The sequence below is a fragment of the Pristis pectinata genome, chromosome 3 (assembly GCF_009764475.1).
Source record: "Pristis pectinata isolate sPriPec2 chromosome 3, sPriPec2.1.pri, whole genome shotgun sequence".
In the NCBI taxonomy this organism is placed as follows: domain Eukaryota; kingdom Metazoa; phylum Chordata; class Chondrichthyes; order Rhinopristiformes; family Pristidae; genus Pristis; species Pristis pectinata.
The window spans coordinates 39,825,394-39,845,391 of NC_067407.1; the positions used below are offsets into that span (position 1 = coordinate 39,825,394).

At 41.7% G+C, this 19,998-nt stretch overlaps 1 protein-coding gene across 1 annotated transcript in view; it reads right to left on the bottom strand.

The window, feature by feature from the left end:
- The window catches only part of LOC127568575 (interleukin-12 receptor subunit beta-2-like), a 49,691-nt gene extending 31,551 nt beyond the window's left edge, over positions 1 to 18,140 (bottom strand). The window contains exons 1-7 of the mRNA XM_052012490.1: positions 18,016 to 18,140; positions 16,792 to 16,946; positions 14,235 to 14,388; positions 9,078 to 9,160; positions 4,728 to 4,958; positions 4,307 to 4,408; positions 1,775 to 1,930 (exon numbers count right to left, since the gene is read on the bottom strand). Coding sequence (XP_051868450.1) covers positions 1,775 to 1,930; positions 4,307 to 4,408; positions 4,728 to 4,953 — 484 coding nt within the window. The 5' untranslated portion in view covers positions 4,954 to 4,958; positions 9,078 to 9,160; positions 14,235 to 14,388; positions 16,792 to 16,946; positions 18,016 to 18,140. The remainder of the gene's footprint in view (positions 1 to 1,774; positions 1,931 to 4,306; positions 4,409 to 4,727; positions 4,959 to 9,077; positions 9,161 to 14,234; positions 14,389 to 16,791; positions 16,947 to 18,015) is intronic.
- Between the last annotated feature and the right edge of the window lie 1,858 nt (positions 18,141 to 19,998).

Genomic DNA, 19,998 nt, shown 5'->3' on the forward strand with positions numbered 1-19,998 from the left:
TTTCAGCGAACTATGGACCTGGCCCCCAAGATCCCTCTGTACCTCAATGCTATTAAGAGGCCTACCATTAACTGTAAACCTTCTCCTTTCATTTGATCTCCCAAAGTGCAACACTTCACACTTGCTCGGATTAAACCCTACATGCCACGTCTCTGCCTATATCTGTAACTGATCTATATCCTGCTGTATTCTTTGATAGTCTTTTACACTGTTCACAACTCTACCAATCTTGGTGTCATCTGCAAACTTGCTAATCCACCCATCTACGTTTTCATCCAAATCATTGATATATATCACAAACAACAGAGGTCCCAGCACTGATCCTTGCAGAACACCACTGGTCATGGACCTCCAGCCAGAATAATAACCTTCCACCCCTACTCTCTGCCTTCTATGGGCAAGCCAGTTCCGAATCCAAACTTGCAATTCACCCTGGATCCCATGCATCTTTATCTTCTGAATCAACCTACCATGAGGGACATTATCAAATGCCTTACTAAAGTCCAAGTAGATAATGTCCACCGCCTTACCTTCAGCAAGGGCCTTTGTCACCTCCTCAAAAATCTCAATTAAGTTTGTAAGACATGACCTGCCCCACACAGAACTGTGCTGACTGTCCCTAAGCAGGCCATGCCTTTCCAAAAGTGCATACATCCTATCCCTCAGTATCCTCTCCAATAGCTTCCCTACCACTGACGTGAGGCTCACTGGCTTATGATTACCTGGATTATCCTGATTTCCCTTCTTCAACAAAGGCACAACATTTGCTACTCTCCAGTCCTCTGGGACCTCACCTGTTGCTAGTGAGGGCACAAAGATCCTTGTCAAAGCCCCAGCACTCGCTTCTTTCAATATTAGGCCATTAGGCCCTGGGGACTTATCCACCTTAGTGCTTTTCAGAAGACCCAACACCACTTCCTCCTTAATCTCAACATGTCCCAGCATGTTAGCATGCCTTACTCTGTTTTCACTATCCTCCAAATCCTTCTCCTCGGAAAATACCGATACAAAGTACTCATCTAGTACCTCAGTCACTTGCTCCGACTCCAAGCATAAATTCCCTCCTTTATCCTTGAATGGACCTACCCTCTCCTTAGCTATCCTTTTTTTCTTAATGTAAGTATAAAATGCCTTGGGATTTTCTTTGATCCTGCTTGCCAAAGACATTTCATGGCCCCTCTTGGCCTTCCTAATCACCTGCTTAACCACCTTCCTGCTAACTTTACATTCCACAAAAGCCCAGTCTGATTTTAGCTTCCTAAACCTTATGTATGCTTGCTTTTTCTTCCTGACTAAATTCAGGACCTCTCGGGTCCCTTACTTTACCATCCTTGTCCTTACTCCTTACTGGAACATGCCGATCCTCATTAGTGAGTTTGAAATACTGCTTTGTTACATTTGATTATTAAGCCTCACAATATTGTTCGCACCAATAATCAAAATGATGTGGAAGATTATATAACATTGGTATCAAACAATTGCTGGAGATGGAGTTACAGGTTCAAATGGTTTTGGACACAGAAGTATTTGGACCATAGAGTCATGGAGGATGGGGTCATGGCTCATTGTGAATCCCCACCTCTCATGGGGCAGAGGGACCAGTTGTTTTCCCATAGGGAACAGATTAGAAGTGACCCCACTCCTGTCACAGCACCGGCAAAGAGAAGCTCTCCAGCAGCAAGAACTGAGCTATAACCTTTTTTTTCAAGACAGGAAGAGGGAAAAAGTAAAAGTTACATATTATGAAAAAAGAGCTTAAAACAAATACACTTACACGGAACAAGGTTGGATCCATCTGAACCTCTTTCCACGTATATAGTATAGCCTATGATAAACCCTTGCCGTTTTTCAAGTGGAATCTCCTCCCATTTTATTTGAACTTGTTGTCCATCGAATTTCATCAGCGAAACATTTGGTCCCATTGTAGGTTCTGAAAGAAGAAAGACGTAACTTTGAAAAGAAGCAAATGCAGGGAGCTCTCTTCTTCCCTTTTCTGAAGTTGAAATATGAATGAAGATATAAAAAGCTCTCTTGTAGGTAAAAGCTGCAGTTTTCTGATTTCAGTAACTATCAGGGCTGCGATTAGCTGTGGTGCCAGCATAGCTGTGTCAAAGGTGGACAGGGTGGTCTTGCCCAGTTCCTGTGACAGTCCCCCTCCTGTTCATTAGAAGAGCTCTCTACACATGGAAAATACCCTAGGACTATCACACCTTCAAAATACTAGGCCAGGAAGATTGCTTGATGGGATAGTTTATATTTTTACCCATTAAAACCAAAGTCTCATACTTAATGTTGCTCCTATCATTTTAATGGAAAACTTCTCTACCTTCTTACACTCCAAGTTTTCTATCAAAACTTCTACTTTCAGGTAGTTTGGATCTTCTTCCTTTAAAGTTTCCAGACAGTCATTTATTACGTAGCTTAGCAATTGACTAGATCAACCCTGTTCATTTCCCAGAGATTCCTCTCAGGTTCTGCTTCTTCCTTTCTTCTTCACTAAGACTTTTCTAAACATCCTGACTCCAACCTAATGGGGAGATGGTTAGTGTGAGAGGGTGAATGTGTCAGTGATCTAGAAATCTAGAAATGTTAGGAATAGATAGCTCCTGATGAACTTTGCGGTTCAATGGACAGACAGGCTGGTGGGAAAACCTGTAATAAAAAGCCACAGCTGGCTGTTCGCAGTATCTGGGAAACTCAGGAGGCAGTAGGGATGAGGAGAAGTTATGCTTTTGAAAGAGCTGGGTAGGCTAGGGTGGGGTGCAATAAAGCTAGGACAGGTAGGGTATGGAGGGGGCAGAGTTGTTGGCCAATAAGGTAAAGTATTTGCCTGACAGTTGGGGGACATTTCTGCTTCACATTGTCCACAAACAATACTAAAAAGTACTTAACTTGCTGGTTCCAGCTGCTCCCACCTCCCTTTGGCTATCAAGGATTCCCAAGCCCTGGGAACGCCAAGCAGGAGACATTAAATTTAAACCACTGCCAAAGTATTGGAACAGAGCCAAATTTGAACATTATGACTGAGACCTCCCACGCAGAGAAGATTATTCCAGCTCCAGAGTTAAAACAGAACCAGGCAGGTTTCATGGATTGTCAATTTAACCTGCTCTAGCTTGTCATGGGAGAAACAAGAGTTCAAATTACCCCCTCTATAACACAGTATATGGCCAGTACCTGGTATCTGTTTCATATGATCACTTGGAAGCCTACAAACATTCTTACTTTTCCTACTTTCAGTGTTTCCTTGAAGGTATAGGTTCTCCCACAAAACAGATTATTTGAATTACGTTTCTATGTTCCGCTCAAATGCAGAGTTATGACGCAAACAAAGTCCAAAAAAAAGACAAGAATCTACACATTCACTATAGATTGCTGAGATGTACTCTTTTAATGACACTGAGCTGGAAAACACATCTGAAAAATCACAAAGGAGAATGTGTCCATGTTGTGAAATACACTGCCTACATTTGGCAAGGCTGGTGTTAACCATGGCTGCAGAGATGTTCTGCCTGCTGTTCAAGTTGGGACAGGCTTCTGGGAAATGAACGAAATGAAGAAATGCAGGCATGGAGCGGAGTTTATATAATGGCTTACCTTGTCAGTGCACTGTGCGGCTTGTTAATGAGTCATGCAGAGACAGTTTCCACACTTGAACCTAATCTGAGTTGAATTACTTGAGCACAGCCAGCGTGTCAGCTGGAGTGCTGCAGGTTGTTGTGATGTCCTTAAAGAGAAGCAGCTGGACTCCTAGTTCTGATCCGTGTGTGAAGTTGATTGGACTGACTGTGATGTTCCTTGACACAAGAGGGCGTCACAGTGGTGCAGCAAGTGGAGACAGAGCCTCAGTGCTAGAGACCAGGGTTCAATCCTGACCTTGGGTGCTGCCTTTTCATGTTCTCCCTGTGAATATGTGGGTTTCCTCTTGGTGCTCCAGTTTCCTCCCACATCCCAAAGATGTGCAGCGTCCCAAAGGTGTGTGGATTGGTAGGTTAATTGGCCATTGCTAATTGTCCCTAGTGTGTAAGTGAGTGGTAGAATCTGGGGAGAGTTGATGAAAATGAAGGGAACATTTTTAAAAATGGGATTAATTTAGTATTAGTGTAAATGGACGGTTGACGGTCAGTTCAGATGGTGGGCCAAAGGGTCATTTTCCAAACTTTATCTTTAGATGACTCTATGACTTCTAAGATCTCTCAAACAAGGGAATAAAGTCTGACAATCAGTCACTATTACTTTCTAGAAAGAAAATGAAAGATAAATGAAAAAATAGAAGGAAAGAGTAATTATTTTACCATTCACTTACTTCCTTCTACCGAATAACCCTGCGCTAAACAAGATCTTCCTTGTCCCTTCTGGTAGACTGCAGTGACAGATATATTGTAGCGTTTTCTTGGCATAATGCTTTCTAAATAAATAAGGATAATTTGCCATATTAAATTAATCTGCATTATGACAAACAGAACACTAAAGAGTAGAAAATAAACATTCTGTACAAATTCACACTAACAACAAAACATGTACAAACTACCACAAAGAGAGTTTGACATCTATTTATCCACTTTAACAACTTTATTATTCTGTGTCAATGATATTTCTGCGATAGCAAAAAGCACATTAAAAAGCATGGAGAACTTAACCAAATCTGATCAGATCAATCCCCGAAATCTACATCAATATAAATCTACTGAGCAGGCAGTGACAATTGCAGTTTATTGTAAACTTACTTGCTTCTGTTAGAAATTCCTGAGGTGAAGAAGTTTGTCCTATATACAAGGAGTGATTTGTCTTGGGCAGTCTTTTCCAACCAAGCAGCTCCTTGTTTCTGTCAGTTGCTTCTATCCAGTCGACTATATAACCCAGCACCGGCTCACTGGTTTCATCTGGTGGTTCCCATTTGACAAATATTCCAAAGTCTCCAGCCGGTACCACCTGAAGGTTTCTGGGAGCCATTAATTCTGTTTGGTGAGAATAAAGACACAACAGTATTATTCAATGAAACTAGACCACATTCGTATTATACCTACATCAAACAGATCTTGTGCAGGATTTAGAATCCACATGAGGAAGTCTTCAAATATTGACACTTTCCTGAGAGGGTGGGTGGGGTGTTGAGACAGATTGCTGAGACACCCATTATTAGAAGTTAATACTCAAAGGCCATCTACAGCTCAGGCAGCTGCAGGGAAATAGTCCCTTTATTCTGTTACAACTGCGTATCCTACCCAACACCAAATAAAATTCCATTTCATATCAGTAAGGCAATTTAGCTACAATTAGCCCTTGGCCTCTCCTGATAGTCATGGTGTGGTTTTGACCTGTTCACTCTGCCCTCTTTAAGTAACAATGGGTATGACATCTTTGCTCAGTATAGACTTGAGAATGAAAGATAGTTTTATCAATAAAACAGAGGCATAGCCAATGCTAGATTTGAAATAAGACCATACCATAAGACATAGGAGTAGAATTAGGCCATTAGCCCATCGAATCTGCTCCGCCATTCGATCATGGCTGATTTATTTTTCCCTCCCCATTCTCCTGCCTTCTCCCCATAACCTTTGACACCCTTACTAATCAAGAACCTATCAACCTCCGCTTTAAATATACCCAATGACTTGGCCCCCATAGCCAGCTGTGGCAATGAATTCCACAGATTCACCACCCTCTGGCTAAAGAAATTCCTCCTCATCTCTGTTCTAAAGGGGCATCCTTCTATTCTGAGGCTGTGCCCTCTGGCCCAAGACTCTCCTACTACTGGAAACATCCTCTCCACATCCACTCTATCCAGGCCTTTCAATATTCGGTAGGTTTCAATGAGATCCCCCCTCATCCTTCTAAGCTCCAGTGATTACAGGCCCAGAGCTATCAAACACTCCTCATACATTAACCCTTTCATTCCCAGGATCATTCTTGTAAACCTCCTCTGGACCCTCTCCAATGCCAGCACATCCTTCCTGAGATATGGGGCCCAAAACTGCTCACAATACTCCAAATATGGTCTGAACAATGCCCTATAAAGCCTCAGCATTACATTCTTGCTTTTATATTCTAGTCCTCTCGAAATGAATGCTAACATTGCATTTGCTTTCCTTACTACTGACTCAACCTGCAAGTTAAGCTTTAAGGAATCCTGCACCAGGGCTCCCAAGAAATTTCCAATAACTGAGAGGTAAATCATTAACTGTGCCACATATGCTGATTATTTATCATTTTCCTGGAGCATTAAGCAAAATTGCTCTCTATTTTTATTTTCATTCCCAATTGTTAGTGTGCCATGGTGTAGGTGCAGGGGTTAATCTCTGTCATTGCCTTTTGTACATGCCTGCTAATAAACGTCACAGATTGCTCAAGTATGAGTCTCACCCTTGCTCTAACACAGAGTCAAATGAACATCTTCCTGTTCAGTGTGGGTTATTCTGAGAAATGAGTGGGAGTAGAATCTATATCTACCCCTAACCTGTGACAGGAAATAACAGTCCTTGACATAGTTTTATCTGTAAATACAAATCAATGATGTGCTTGGCTACAGAGAAAGGCCCCCTGTGAATAATAGGAATTACTTGCTTCTCCTACGTGGAGCACAGAGGGTGTTGAGTTTCCCTTGGAGTTAAATGCGGTAACAAAGATAGTGCCTGGTTCCCAGGGTGTTTGCCAGCTGTACCGGGTTTCTGTTGCATTACACAATTGGATGGTCTTTTTCTGTCCATTTTGTTGATAATAAATATGATAACCAAGAATAACTCCCCTGGTTTCCTGAGGATGATGGAGAGGCTAGGAATAGGAAAAAATATATAAATAAACAACAGAAAAATCTTAGCAAAAAAGAATCTTATAGCTTCCTTAATGAAGGATTACATTTGTAGAACACCAGGGAGTTGCTAAAATTTTCCTTCCCACCACTAATTTATCTATTACTGTATGCAGTTTAATGGATTAGATCAGTGCAAGAATACAGGTGTTCCTTCGGTAAATTATCAACCTCTGCCTGAGAGATAAAAAGACAGAAAATCCAATTACTGCCATTGCTAAAAATCATTGATTGCTGATGTTTGAAACAAAAGTGCTGGAAACACTCAACAGGTCAGGCGACATCTGTGGAGAGAAAAAAACAGTTAACATTTCAGGTTTATGAACCTTCATCAGAATTTCAGATTTCCAGCATTTAAAGATTTTCCTTCAAATGTTGAGGCTCGATTGATGCACTGTGTAAGGGAAGACTTAGGATTACCTGCAGATTTAATAAAAGTGTGGGGTGGATTTTTATGTGAACTTCTCCATTGGGCTGGAGGGAAGTTGGAGTCAAGACCCAAACAACATGTCCTTGAGTCTCGAATCATACCATCCATAAAGTGTCTGCACACTTGGAACAGCTTACTGGTGGAAAGGTGATAAAAGACATGAGGGCTCACCATGGAGCACAGCCAGTCAGGATCTGTTCTGAGGACAACAGTGGAGAATCAGCTTTTGCATTTTTATGGGGTTTACATCAACGCTCCTGTAAAAATAAACACTTACTAAGTCTCTTCCCCTTTTCTGAGCAACCTACACAGGTCAGCCGCTCAATCCTCTCCTCATTCGCACACTAGCCTGACTTGTAAACATATAGTTATCCATTCATCATGGCTGGGTCGAAAGCCTGGAACTCTCTCCTCAAAAGCACTGAAGGACTGCAGTGGTTCAAGGCAACGGCTCACTGCTATCACTTTTAAGCATGGGCAATAAAGGGTGGCCAGTAATGCCACTATCCTGAAAAATGAATAAAAAACTCCCCAGTGGCCAGAGTGTACAAGGCTCCCATTCCACCCATTGGTATTTCAAAATTACAACAAGGTCATACTGACATCAGGGGAGCTTGATTTTCACAAATCAGTGAGGTCCCAGCATGTTTCTGGCAAGTACTCAAACAGCTCTTTTTTCAAAGTCACAAATGAAAAAGCACAAACCCAGATGGGGGTGGGAGTGGGAACAGCAGTAAGCCCTGTGCTTCTATTTTGATTGCGCTAAAATTGGCTTCGTGGAAGATATGTCTCATCCTCATTACCATTCTCTATGGAATTTCACAAAATTTTCAGCTCACTGCCTTCACAGTGGAACTGAGAAAGGGAAGGCAGAAGTCAAAAATAAAATTAGTTTGCAAGTGTTAGCCTATAATCACACAGCTTGTCACAAGAGGGAGATCTTTTAAAATCAGCCAAATTTGAGCGATTACATTGGTTCCACAGGAGATCATTTTGCAGTGATACAGTGACCCATTGCCTGTACTGAAATGTTACAGCCCCACTTGTCCAACATCTTGCCAATCCAGCTGCAGAAAAACTTGATGTGCAAAACTAATACCAAACCAGAGAGCCATAAGTTCATTCTCAACCAGATCTATATCTTACCACCAGTAATTCCTAAATCGCAGATAATTTAAAGGATAGCTTGGAGACAGATTCTGTTCATGAAGAAACATCTGAAAAAAGGCGACAGGACAGGGGCTAGAGGTAGAAGTGTCAGTGGGAGCACACTCTAGCACACTCATTTTGGAATAGTACCATGGAGAATTGATTTTTCCTCAGGTCAGTTTATTGTAATTAGCATTGGTGTATTAAGCAGATCAATCTGTGTGTGTGAAGAATACACGGTTGTTAGGAAATGGATACCAGAAAATGAGCTGCTCTTCATAAATAAAACAGGAGCATAGTTTGGAATAGCTATTGAAGATAGCCATGTTAGTTACTGCATTCACCCACGCACACAAGTATTGGGAGTAAACGAAAAATGTATCTTCCTGACATGGTAGCATATTTACATGATATTTACTTGCAAGCACCGAAAGCCTGATATCCAGCAAAGGATCCTGCAATTTGAAGCTGAATCTGTTTGTGCCAAATTTCCATCTTGTATGGATTACTTTTAAATGCCAAAAAGAGTGGTTAGAGGTAAAATGACCCACTAGAGAGAAATAATTTCTTGCAACAGGATATTTTCATTACAGACCTTTATCCTAACATTATTTCATGAAAGTACTGCTGCTGATGGCTCTTTGTGCCTTCGACTATAACAACCTTCTAGGTATGAAGTGTTCAACAAACCTTCCAGTAGATGATTATTCTTCTATGTTTGTTTGGATCAGTTGGCTCACGTAAATGCCATGCATCTAATACTCCCACTGGCTCTGCAAAGATTCATCAGGGAAGAAAAGAAATGTTTCTGACTGGAATATTGGCTTTTAACAGAAACACAATTTAGTTTTAACTATTTTAAATATTACATTTCCATGTCTTCCACTGGCACAGTACACCTTGTTTCATATGCCCTCTGGCAGGGTCAGTGAATCTTGTTGCATGGACTTTCATTATATTTGCCCAAGCAGTACTTACAGATACTTACAGAAATCGTTGTCAATAATGGCAAAGATGAAATGCACCCAATACGAATGGATTTGTAGACCTTGATACTAATGCTTTATTGATGATTGCAAATCTCAAGTGAGAACAAGCCAGGAGTTCAAGCAGTGCTACTTTCCGTTCTCTTTTTATGTTGAGGATAGTTTAAGCATTGCTGAAGTCTGATTGGGTTTGTCAAGACCATTTTACCTTCAAGTCACATGACAAGTAGCATATGTCTGACATGGCAGAAGTACAGATTCTAAAGAGGCTGAAGAAGCTTCATGAGAAATCAAAGTGATGTTGAGCTTTAACATGACACTAAGAGAACAAACAATATTAGAGCAATTAAGGAGTAATTTTCTTTTGAAAACGGAAAAAGGGAAAAAGAGTCACCGATTAGTACAAGACCAACAAACATCAAGTTTGGTAATGATACAATGTTGCAACAATGCCTTTCCCAAAATAGTTCTTAATGATGTTTTGATAATGTTGTTAAAACCTGGGGGTGGTTGGGGGGTGAGGGTTGCGGAGGGGGTCATTACCAAACATTTTTGAGTACTGTTAGAGTCCTGGGAGTATAATAGCTCTACCACTAAGTGGTACATATGGGTGTGAGCTCATATCTGCTGCCAGAATTCTTCAAAGCCAATGGTGCTCAGCTTAATGGAAGAGCTATGTTTTTCACAGGGAGTGAAAATTAGAAAAAAAAAGATGAAAGCACTTTAAAAAAGAAAAGAAGCGACAGTTGATTATATTGAGTGAATCTTCAAATGGGTCAATGAAACTCTAATTCCAGTTAACACCTCACATCTGCAATGACACTCATTGGGGTCACACTCCTTCCTTAAATTAGAAGTCTCAGTTCACAAATACATTGCCATCTAATTTGAATTTGAAAAAAATATTTAAATTATCAGCAAAAAAATTGGCATGATAGAATTGAATAATGTTCCAGGTAATGAAAGAGATTGATATGTTTTTTTCCTGTTGTTCTTTTTCACCTGAACCTAGTGGTTCACGGACACTAATAGCCCTCCAGAGTAGCACCCAAACGACCACTGGAAGGCTAGCTGACCACAGGAAGTATTACATTTGAGCCAAATTACAACTAATGTCCACACATGTGTACTTCCAGCAGGTAGCAGGAGATACTGTGCGCAACAGCACTCACTGGAAGATGTTTCTCTCCCTTCCTAGTCCAGCAATGCCACTGCTGCCACCTTTTAATCCCAGACCAGTTAATGGATTCTTGGACCACACTGGCCAATGGGATTTATCAGGGTACAATGCAGTTTTATAATCTAGTGTGCAAGGAATGCTTGTTTTACTACTACACCCACTCACCTTGCCAGGCACACCTGTACAGGGTAATCATCTTCCTGAGGTCTACTTAGTCAATATCAATATATTTCTGACCTCCTGATGCCACAGGGAATGCTGGTTTGGACATGAATGTTTGGAATACTCTTAAGTGTTCAAGGTATCTGATCTCACATCATATCAGAAAGATCCCTCCACAACAACTCCACTTCTTAAGATAGCAAGAAGTGGGAGTGATGTGGTGCAGAGAGGAGAGAAAAAGAGGGAGAGTGCAACAGAAAATGAAAGTGTTAGGAGGGGTGATGTTGAGTGGTTAAGGAAAGGTGGTGTATAAAAAGTGATGGAGATCAGGGTGAGAAATAGCAGACTAAACTAGTTAGGCAGGAGGATGGGAACCAGAGTGATAGGTCAGAGCTTGTTTCATTTACTGTACAAGTAGATGCAGAGTGTAGAAAGACTGTGAGGGAGGATAGGCATTTGAAAGGGCAAAATTGCAGTCAGTTGGATGGGCTGAAGTGTGTGTACTTTAATGCGAGAAATATCAGGAACAAGGCTGATGAACTTAGAGCATGGGTAAGTACATGGAACTAAGACATTGTGGCCATTACAGAGACTTGGCTGTTGCAAAGGTAGGAATGGCTGCTGGATATTCCGGGGTTTAGATGTTTCAAAAGGGAGAGGAACGGAAGTAAGAGAGCTGGGGGAGCGGCTTTGCTGATCAAGGACAGTGTCACAGCTGTAGAAAGGGAGGACGTCCTGGAGGGATCGCCTTCTGGGTGGAAGTCAGAAGCAGGAAGGGAGCGATCACCCTATTGGGAGTATTCTACAGACCCCCCAATAGCAGCAGAGACACTGAGGAGCAGATTGGGAGGCAGATTTTGGAAAGGTGCAAAAATAACAGGGTTGTTTTCATGGGTGATTTCAACTTCCCTAATATTGATAGGGACCTCCCTAAGGAGGATAAAGAGGATAGATGGGACAGAGTTTGTTAGGTGTGTCCAGGAAGGATTCCTGACACAGTAAGTAGGCAGGCTGACTAGAGGAGAGGCCATACTGGACCTGGTACTAGGCAATGAGCCTGATCAGGTTTCAGATTTCTCGGTGGGAGATCATTTTGGAGACAGTGACCATAACTCCTTGACCTTTACCATAGCCTTGGAGAGGGATAGGAGCCGACAATATGGGAAAGTATTTAATTGGGGGAGAGAGAATTGTAATGCCGTTAGGCAGGAACTTGCGAGTGTAGATTGGGAACAGATGTTTTTGGGGAAGTACACAAGGGAAATGTGGAGGTTGTTTAGGGAGTACATGTTTGGGGTTCTGGATAGGTTTGTCCCATTGAGGCTGTGTAAGGATGGTAGAGTGAAGGAACTGTGGTTGACAAGAGACATAGAATATCTTGTCAAGAGGAAGAAAGAAGCTTACATAAGATTTAGAAAGCAAGGATCATACAGGGCTCTGAAGAGTTACAAAGTAACCAGGAGGGAGCTTAAGAATGGAGTTGGAAGAGCTAGATGGGGGCATGAGAAGTCCTTGGTGAGTAAGATCAAGGAAAACCCCAAGGCGTTCTACACGTTTGTGAAGAATAGGATGACTAGAGTGAGGGTAGGACTGATCAGGGATAAAAGAGGAAACATGTGCCTGGAGTCAGAAGAGGTAGGGGAGGTCCTTAATGAATACTTTGCTTCAGTATTCACCAGAGAGAGAGACCTTGACATTTGTGAGGATGGCTGATACGCTAGGACATGTCGATATGAGGGAAGTGAGGGAAGAGATTGCTGCGCCTTTGGTGATGATCTTTGTGTCCTCACTGGCGACAGGAGTAGTGCCAGATGATTGGAGGGTGGCAAATGTTGTTCCTTTGTTCAAGAAAGTGAGTAGGGATAACCCTGGGAATTACAGACCAGTGAGTCTTACTTCAGTGGTGGGCAAACTATTGGAGAAGATTCTTAGAGACAGGATTTATGGGCATTTGGAGAAACAAAGGCTGATTAGAGACAGTCAGCATGGCTTTGTGAGGGGCAGGTCGTGCCTCACGAGCCTGATTGAATTCTTTGAGGATGTGACAAAGCACATTGATGAAGGTAGAGCAGTGGATGTGGTGTACATGGATTTTAGTAAGACGTTTGATATGGTTCCTCATGGAAGGCTCATTCAGAAAGTCAGGAGGCATGGGAGCCAGGGAAACTTGGCTGTGTGGATTCAGAATTGGCTCGCTCATAGAAGACAGAGGGTGGTGGTAGATGGAGCGTATTCTGCCTGGAGGTTGGTGACCAGTGGTGTTTCGCAGGGATCTGTTCTGGGACCCCTGCTCTTTGTGATTTTTATAAATGACTTGGATGAGGATGTGGAAGGGTGGGTTAGTAAGTTTGCAAATGACAGGAATGTTGGTGGTGTTGTGGATAGTGTAGAAGTTTGCTGTAGGTTACAACAGGACATTGATAGGATGCAGAGCTGGGCTGAGGTGGCAGATGGAGTTCAACCCGGAAAAGTGTGAAGTGACACACTTTGGAAGATCTGAAGGCAGAATTCAAGGTTAATGGCAGGACTCTTAGCAGTGTGGAGGAACAGAGGGATCTTGGGGTCCACATCCATAGGTCTCTCAAGGTTGTCACGCAGGTTGATAGGGCTGTTAAGAAGGCTTATGGAGTGCTGGCCTTCATTAGTCGGGGTATTGAGCTCAAGAGCCGCGAGGTAATGTTGCAGCTCTATAGAACTCTGGTTAGACCATACTTGGAATATTGTGTTCAGTTCTGGTCGCCTCATTATAGGAAGGATGTGGAAACTTTAGAGAGGGTACAGAGGAGATTTATCAGGATGTTGCCTGGATTGAAGAGCATGTCTTATGAGCATAGGTTGAGTGAGCTAGGGCTTTTCTCTTTGGAGAGAAGGAGGATGAGAGATGACTTGATAGAGGTGTACAAGATAATAAGAGGCATAGATTGAGTGGACAGTCAGAGACTTTTTCCCAGGGCGAAAATGGCTAACATGAAGGTGCATAATTTTAAGGCGATTGGAGGAAGGTATGGGGGGATGTCAGAGGTAAGTTTTTTTTTACACAGAGAGTGGTGGGTGCGTGAAACACACTGCTGGCAGAGGTTGTGGGGGCAGATACATTAGAGGCATTTAAGAGACTCTTACATGAATGATAGAAAAAGGGATGCCTATGTGGGAGGGAAGGGTTACATAGATCTTAGAGCAGGATAAAATGTTGGCACAACATCAGGGCCTGTACTGTGCTGTAATGTTCTATGTTATAAACAGAATACTTTGCTTTTACTGAAGTGAAAGTGCACCCAAGTATCTAATCTAATCCCACCAAATGTAATCTCTTCTCTAGTAAGAAATTCCTTCTGAAGCAATTGTATACAATATTAAATTTGCTGTCCACATCTGATCTCCCTTTCTTTCCCATCAACACACTCACACACAAACCTTGCAAAACAAATTTGCTCAAGGACCACGTGTTGTTCATATTTAACACACGGTGCAGCTGAGTATACGTTTCCATTATCTCACCACTAAATGCATTCCACTCACCTGCCTCAGGGGTTTTGATTATAAATGACCTGCTCCACTCACTCCAGTACTTATAGCCTTGAACATGGCTGCAGCGGATCTGAAACTCATATTCCCTGAAGGGCTCACAGTGGCTGAGATAGCTTGAATTGTCATTGATGTCCTTCTTAGAAATCTAAAATAGATGACAGGAAAAAATATTTAACATCATTTCCTGTTATTCATTTTAAATCCAAGGTAGTAAAAAATATTCAGTCATATGACAGTGTTTGCCACACAATATAATCTCACAGCAACAGTGCCTTTGTTATCACAATGCACATGAACATTATTTAGTTATCTGTTCAAAGGAACATAACATATAGGTACAATTATCATTTTGCTGCTTATAAAAAAGAAATACACAGAAACAAGCATAATTTGTTTGAATCCAGTAGAACTTTCATTACTCTTTGTACTAATACCAAAGCGTTACACAACAGATATAATATCTCCAAGGATGAAAAGGCCATGCATAGTGGTTGATCTCTGCATTGTTCTTGGGGTTGTCGTGCAGTCAAGATCATAAGCGCATCCTCTAGATGGACAGAATCCATACTGCCATTCAGGGAACAACTCTGGTCACCTAGAGGCAATGGTTAAGGGGAGGATTCTTTTTAATTTATTCATTTTTCAGGATGTGGGCATGGCTGGCAAGGTTAACACTCATATCTCATAATTTCCCCTTAACAGGCAGCTTGATAGACCACTTCAGAGGACATTTAAGAGTCAATTACATTGTTGTGGGCCTGAAATCAAACACAGGCCAAACTAGTTAAGGATGGCAGATTTCCTCCTATGAAAAATAGATAAGCTTTTATGACAATCTGATAGGCTTTCCCTGTGGCAGTCACTAGGAGACATCTCAGTCAACTGAGAGGACTCGAGAGAATCCACTCAAATTTGGCTGCCTTCAGCAAATTTGTCTCCATCCTATATCTGCTATGTGAAGACACGTTGACTGTGAGGCTAACTGATGGACCCACCACAGACCCAAATCCACTACAGACTGAAGGCTATGCCACTGCTCCTAATCTCTTCTCCACCTTTCTCAACACACAGCTGCACCTCACTTCCAAAATGCTTCCCACTGGACTGCAAGTAATCTACAAGACAAACAGAAAACTGTTCATCCTCTGTTGCCTCCATTCCAGAACCGAGGTGACCCCCCCAGTCTGAGTCATCAAGCTGCATGAGGCAGATGATGCCTATATTCACATGTTCACACTTGGAGACCAGATCGTCAATGATTCAGTGAAATGAACAGTAGAAAACTTTGGTCGTCCAACAATCTGCCCCCACTGCACAATAAAGGACCAGAAGACCCTGGAGAGTGTAGATCACTTCCACTACCTCAGGAGCCATCTCCCAGCAAAGGCTGGCAATGATGATGAAATTCATAATGCCTTCAATGTGCTAGCACAGCCTTTGGCCATTTGAGTAAAAGAACTATTGAAGATCAAGACCTCAAACAGAGCACAAAGATAATGGTCTACCAGGCAGTAGTGATTCCTACCCAGCTGTACCCTTCAGAGACCTGGACCACCTATAGCAGGCACCTCAAAGCCCTGGAGGCGTACAACCAAAGCTGATCCTGCAAAATTATCCAAATTCATGGGCAGGATAAGTGAACAAGTGAACCAATGCCAGTGTTCTTTCCCAGCATAATATCCCCAGCACTGAGGATCTAATTACATTCAACCAGTTGCAATGGGTAGGCCACTGCATTTGCATGCACATCATCAAACTCTCGAAACAGGCACTCTATTCCTAGCTCTATCAGAGTAAGAGATTAAAAAGAAGACAGCAGAGATGCTTCAAGGATGTTCTCAAAATCTCTGAGAAAAAATGTAGTATCCTCACTGGCTTGTGGGAATTCTGGCCTGTGACCAATTAAAATGGCAAAGGTGCATCTGGGAGGCTACTGAGAACCCCAAGAGTCTTGATCAGACCATACAGAAGCCCAGTGTAAATGCCAGAAGGAGCACACCTCCTCCCATACTACCTACCCCATCAAGCACCTCTTGCCCCACCTGTGGCACAGTCTGCAGCTCCCTCACTGGCCTCATCTGCCCCCACAGAGCTGGAGTGGAAGCAAGTCCCTCCATCCTGAGGATCCGCCAAAGAGAAGGGAGGAAAATGCAGACCTATGACAAAGTTTTCAGAAGTACAAAATAATGCTTGTCCAGAGACTCCTCTACCCCACATCCAGTACTTATTTATTCTAAATCAGGTTGCTTATTGTACCAAATTCAAGGCTAAAATCATTTCTAAGAAAATCTGCTGGAGTTGGTTAAAAGCAGCATAAAAGGCTTGACAGTTGCTGGAGGAAGACAGATTATTACACCCAAGTTTTAATTCCATTCAGCACATATTTCCAGTTATGAATATTATCAGGTGCCTCCAAATGAAGAATCTGACCCCAAGTATGGATCTTGGCACAAACTGATTACTAAATCTATCTAGGGAAGACCAGAAAGACAAAAGGGAACAATACAAGCAAAGTAAACCTGAATTCTGCCACAAATCTGGAACCTACCAGAGTCCAGCTGATTCCTGGTTCTGATTTTATTTTATATTTCACTTCAAAATCACATTTTGCACTTGGTGTTGATTTTTTCCAGTGAATAATGGTCTTGGATGCTGAATTGTTTATAAATTCAGCTTTTATGATCTTCGGAGTGTCAGGCATAACTATTCAAACAGAAGACATTGTTAGATTAAAACTAGATTAATAATTCCCCCAACTTTCTCCCCTCCTCAGTAAAAGATGGTCTTGGAGAATTTCTTTTGGATCAGGTACCATTACTGCGGAAATCTATCTATGCAGTGCTTCAGACATTTCAGTCTTCTGTCAAAGTTATAGCAGTCCTTCAGGTGAATTTCAGAGGACATTCAGCCTAGCAGACACCTGCAGGACGTGTTTGCTGTTTTTTGCACTTATCTCTGTGATTTTTGTTCATGATTAAGACCACAAAACTCCTTAGGTTAGTTCCACCTAATCACACCCACTGGTGACCTTGACCAGCAACCTGACAAATATCAGAGGAAATTCCTTTCAGTTGGAGAGAATTAACAGGTTCCCACGCCACCAGGGGCACATGCAGTAGTTACTAATGGCTGTAAATTTTGACATGGGTGTTTGCATCAGGGTGACACTGGAACTCAGGCTTGGAAATTCCTTGATATGCACTTCAAATAAATGTTTTTTTTAAAGCACTACTTGCCTCCTGAACAGGAGGTTGAGCTTAACTCCTGGTTTTCTAGTTGATCCACTGACTGGCTAAAGTTGTGGTATCTTCAGATGTCCACAGAGCATCTCCTGATCACCACCTGGCCTCACTTTTCCCTGCTGATGGCATGTCTAGGGCAAGTGGAACTTGAGCCCCATTGGATCATTATGGATGCCTTCATGCTGGACCAGAACTATATGTATTTGGGTCCCAGTTTAAAATTCACTTCTTCCTCTTTTGTATTTGTGCCAAGGTGACAGCAGGAATAATTTGGAGTTCCCACAGTTTTTAAGCTCCTTGGTTTGTTCAGTGTTGTGATTCACTACAACTAAATCTAATCTTGTCCACACCCAATATCCACAAAAATGTATTTCCCATCAGGAATTATACAACAGATTCAGGAGGAAACTGCACATTTCTAATTATGTGGCTCAATAGCAAATTACTTAAATGTATACCTACTGAACCAGAGTAGTGTGAAGCCTGGAATTTTCAAATGCATTTGTAATTGAATAAATTATAACTCTTACCTATATCATTGAGCTCAAAAGTTAACCTCTTGGAAGTTGCATTTCCTAATGCATTCAGAGCTTGCACCCAAACCTTGTATTTCAAGGCTTCTTTAAGATGATGTCCAGGGACTGTGACATTGCTGGTTCTGGATTCTGCTGGAAATCTCCATTCTTCACCAGTTTTCACGCTGTAACACAAGATAATACAGATCTCATGCTGTGTTACAGCTGTGCAATCTCTTTTATGAAAACAAAGGTTTATAAATTTTCTTAGAATCAGCATAAAAATAATCCATAAATCCAAAATAGCATAAATCTAATTTTCTTCTAGTTCTGCATCATTATGTCATATTACTGACAATATTAAATTGGGCTTGAGATGAAGGGCTCCCAACTGGCACTAGAGGAGGCCCAATCCTCACTTTAATATTAGTTAGCTGCTGATATTTAATATTTGGGGTCATTTCCATTCATATATTGGCTTCAGAACATCACATGATGTTTTACAATCAATTCTAAGGTGTGATCACTAATGTAATGCAAAAAACATAGCAGGTAATTATTACTGCAAGCTCCCAAGCACAGAAATAGGATAATGACCAGATAATCTGTTTATTTTGTGATATTGTTTGATGGATAAATACCACTCAACAGATTGGGGGAACTTTCCTTGTTTTCAGATAGAGCCTCAGTATGTTTTACATCAGTGTGAAAGAACTGACGGAGTCTCAGATTAACAAGAGAGCATTCCAACAGCATAATACTCCCTCAGTTCGGCAATGAAGTGTGTACGATGGGACAAGAACTCACAACTTGCTGAGGCAGGGACAAGAACTCACAACTTGCTGAGGCAGAGACAAGAGTGTGCTACACCTTTTAAATGGGTCATTCGTTATTTACATGATAGACACTGGAATGTATTTCTTACAGACAAGTGATGGTGACTGCAGCCTTTTAGAACAGTGGGTGTTCTGAAAGAAAATGTCTCTTCCCTAGTCCCCAGGCAATTTGCTCAGCAGTAAGAGACAGTGGTAGCTGAACACAAGCATTGCTCCAAGTTTGTATTAGTAATGGCAGAAGAAATTTAATGCTGCACAGAAGGGCCAGAACACCCTTTAACAATGCATTTCCTGTAACGTCCTTCTGCTTGGATTTACACATACTTTACACATACATGCTTGGTCCTACTTTCACAACTACTTTTTCCAATTAGACATGTCCTGTTGTTTCCTCTTTTCATACAAGTTATTCTAAGTTACCGCACATGTGTTCAGAACACTTCATCAGGGCACATGTTAATCATTGCATTAACTGTCCTTCCAGCATAAGGCTTTGAGCAAGGCTGAGGAAAGAATCAAAAGCATCAACTAGAGGCATTAAGCCCCAAATAGAGTATATTCTTTGTCTAAACTACCCCTCTCCTCTACACTTATTCACAAGCAGTTCAAGTGGTTGGGGAAGAGGTGAACGTTAGGGAAAGGGGGAAAGTACCACTGGGTCATGATTACGTACTATAATGTACAATTAAACTGGTATAATCTAATATTTTATTATAACATTTTGATAATCCAGCATACTCCAGACATTGGTGATTTCGGACTAGCAGATTTTCCAGACTATTGGATGTTACTCCTAGTAATACCTAACTCAGTTTTAATTCACTTTTTTTTAGATAGTACAGAGTAGTTTAATACATTTCCCCGTGTACCAGGTGAGTCTAAAGAGAGCACAGGAATTCAAAGGGAGTGTAGAAAAGAGGGCTTCAGTGAGTGTAAAGGGAGCATGGGAAATGGGGTCCTGGTAAGTTTCAAGAGAAGCTTGGAAATTAGGCCCCAGAGAGTATAAAAGAAGCACAGGGAAGGGGCCTAAAACAGTTTGAAAACAGTGCAGGAAACAAGGACCTTGTGGGTTTAAAAGGAGTGTGGGAATGGGGCCCTGGTGAGTTTAAAAGGAATTTGGGATAAGAGCCCTGGTGAATTTAAAGTGAACATGAGAAGCAGG